This window comes from Phytophthora parasitica (assembly GCF_000247585.1).
Source record: "Phytophthora parasitica INRA-310 unplaced genomic scaffold supercont2.1, whole genome shotgun sequence".
NCBI lineage: Eukaryota > Oomycota > Peronosporomycetes > Peronosporales > Peronosporaceae > Phytophthora > Phytophthora nicotianae.
In genome coordinates, this window is record NW_008634126.1 from 1,589,422 (window position 1) to 1,591,973 (window position 2,552).

At 45.5% G+C, this 2,552-nt stretch overlaps 2 protein-coding genes across 2 annotated transcripts in view; one reads left to right on the forward strand and one right to left on the reverse strand.

The window, feature by feature from the left end:
* The window catches only part of PPTG_00407 (hypothetical protein), a gene marked incomplete at its 5' end in the record, with an annotated part of 2,203 nt that extends 2,008 nt beyond the window's left edge, over positions 1 to 195 (reverse strand). The window contains one exon of the mRNA XM_008891812.1: positions 153 to 195. Coding sequence (XP_008890060.1) covers positions 153 to 195 — 43 coding nt within the window. The remainder of the gene's footprint in view (positions 1 to 152) is intronic.
* Positions 196 to 2,551: 2,356 nt separating this feature from the next.
* Position 2,552, forward strand: part of PPTG_00408 (hypothetical protein) — a 1,413-nt gene continuing 1,412 nt past the window's right edge. The window contains exon 1 of the mRNA XM_008891813.1: position 2,552. This exon is cut by the window's right edge and continues 1,412 nt beyond it. The gene's annotated coding sequence lies outside the window, so the exon portion shown is untranslated.

The window sequence follows — 2,552 nt, forward strand, 5'->3', positions numbered from 1 at the left end:
CCACACGAGCAGATTGGAATCGCTGTACACCCATGGCAACGAGATCAAGGACTTCAACGTATCCAAAGATCTGTTCGCGCAGATTCAAGGGCTTACAGCGTTCATCATTACGATTGGATCCCCATGGAGCTCTGCAGGCGGTGGGTCCATACCTAAGGACATGGATTCGGCCGACAGGGACAGGGACATGGACATTGACGAGCGGCTTTTGTGCCAAACACCCGATGACATGGACAGCGCGGTTGCGGTTGTCGATTAAAATCCGCTACCTTGACCCCGTCTCATAAGTAGTTCGTTCCAGTGGTCTTGCCCAATTCCTACGCTTCAAAGCCTCTCTCGATCCAGAAAATACATCATTAGTCGAGTTCACAATGCGCGTCACTGCTGTCGATCTTGTTGCCCTCATAGACAACTCGCCGCGGGTGCTCCTGCGTCCTAAACTGATGATACTGTCGGCGCTGCCGGGACCGATGCTGATATTCGACGCGGACTCCAACACCTCGACTGGATGAGCTGCTTCGTCCCCGCCTAGTAGTTGTGGTTTCAGTTATTGATACAGGAGTATCATTAACCAGGAGTCTCTAGCAAAGACGACAGTTTTTTTAATAGTGAAAAATTATTGGTCTAAAATACGATTTTACACAATGCTGTGAACTTGTCGATCCGATCCGATTGAATCGGATCGGATCGAAAGTGATCGATAGATCAGCCAATCGGATCACAATCGATCATGATCGGATTCGATCGAATCGATCGATCGGATTTCATTTTTGCAACCCATCCCTATCTATTACTGTAAACTTATACAAGTATACTAAATATCTATAAACTTATACAAATTTAGTCTGAGAGACTCTTAAGCTGTTTGATAATCGAAGGATTGTCATTGCCCAATTCAAGTTCCCCTTTAAGCTGATCATACTCAGCTCTAAGAGAGTCTAGTGGATCTTCAAGATGGCCATGGAAATTGTACTGAAGATGTGTAATCGCAAGGATCTCTTTGAAAAGCTTCTTATCACCAATATCGAGCTTGTCATACACCCCTTGATCAATATGTTGCTTGAACGTAAACGGTCGAATCATTGCTTGGAGCTGTTCGCTAATGGCTCGCTTGGACCGCATTTCCGTCTGTTAGGCTGAACGATGACAAGCATCTTAGAGTCAAGATCAGGGATACGAATATACTTACTTCCGAGCTGACGATAAGCATATGCCGATGGAGTAGCAAGACCTTGAATCTCATTGAGGTTGTAGGTTCGGCCCCGACGCACTACCCCTTCAAGTGGCTTAGCACCAGCGCCCATGAGACCTCTCCCAGTGAGCTTTCCACTAGTTGCATAGTGAAATCAAGTCAAAATGGTGTCCCAAAGTTTGTCGCGGTGCATTTTGCCGTCAGTTGTATGCCAGCCATCCGTAGTTCTCCGAAATCTAGGTCAGCGTCACAAGTCTCTTATTAGCCTATCCAACAGCAGAAACATATCTAAATAGGACCTCCTAATTCTTTCTAGAAGCCGAGATATAGCCTAAAACCTCACTGTCCCAAAGGTTTTGTCGCTGAGTGTACGTGCCAACCGAGAGCTCTGGGACTTCACATCTCTGTTGGGGTTCCATGAGGCGGCCGATGAAGACGCAGAGTAGATGAAAGTCACTCAAGAAGTGGTGCCTCTTATAGTTGATATTGTTTTCAATCATAAAATATAGGAGGTCGAAAACTTTCATACGCAAAAACCATATCCGCTGGTGGACTGTCTTGCAGTCGCAGGCGCATTTTTGTTTGCTAGAGTACCCCTAAGCCAGGACAAAAGTCCCGGTGTCAGCCACCAGCTTCTCGTACAGGTGTGGGACTCGAATCCTGCCCAGTGGATTGGTAGGGTCATCCCAAACCACTGCACCGTTCTGACACTGCCAATTTTGTACAATAATTGCAATACTTATTATTGTTTTTGTCGATACGGAATTACGGATTAAGTTTTTTTTAGAAATCCAATACATTTTTTATTTTATTTTCCGAGCCTTGTTCCTACCCCCAATCACCCAGCCGCTGTCAGAACCATTTTATTCGAGCCACCCGTAGCCCAATAGAGTCCGGCAGGATAAACTCCGTGGCTAATACCACCTATACCCATCTCCCATTGCGAAAAGTTAGTCCCAGTCAGCGAAAGCCGGCAAACCCCATTTGAAGCTGATGAATTGTTATTTAACTCTAGAAGAGTGCTATTTGATCCTACTATCGAGAATCCTGACATACTATAAGTGTTATTACCGTTTAAAGTCATCTGGAAGCCACTACTAGGAGTCAATGTATTAACACATACTCTTCCATATCGATCAAGGAGTAAATTCAATGCAGCGATAGCCGATGTCGAAGAGTTATTACATGCGATGTTGATAGCTGCATGATCCGTCGATAATTGAGTGTAATCGCCTGTTCCCCAGCTGTAATTGTTATAGTACCAGCCCTCGGCGATGTTAGTTGAATACAGAGAGCCACCGACTAATTGGTTCCTGAGCGCCAACCCAGCCCATGCTCCAGCTGATGAAGTTCTCTGAAA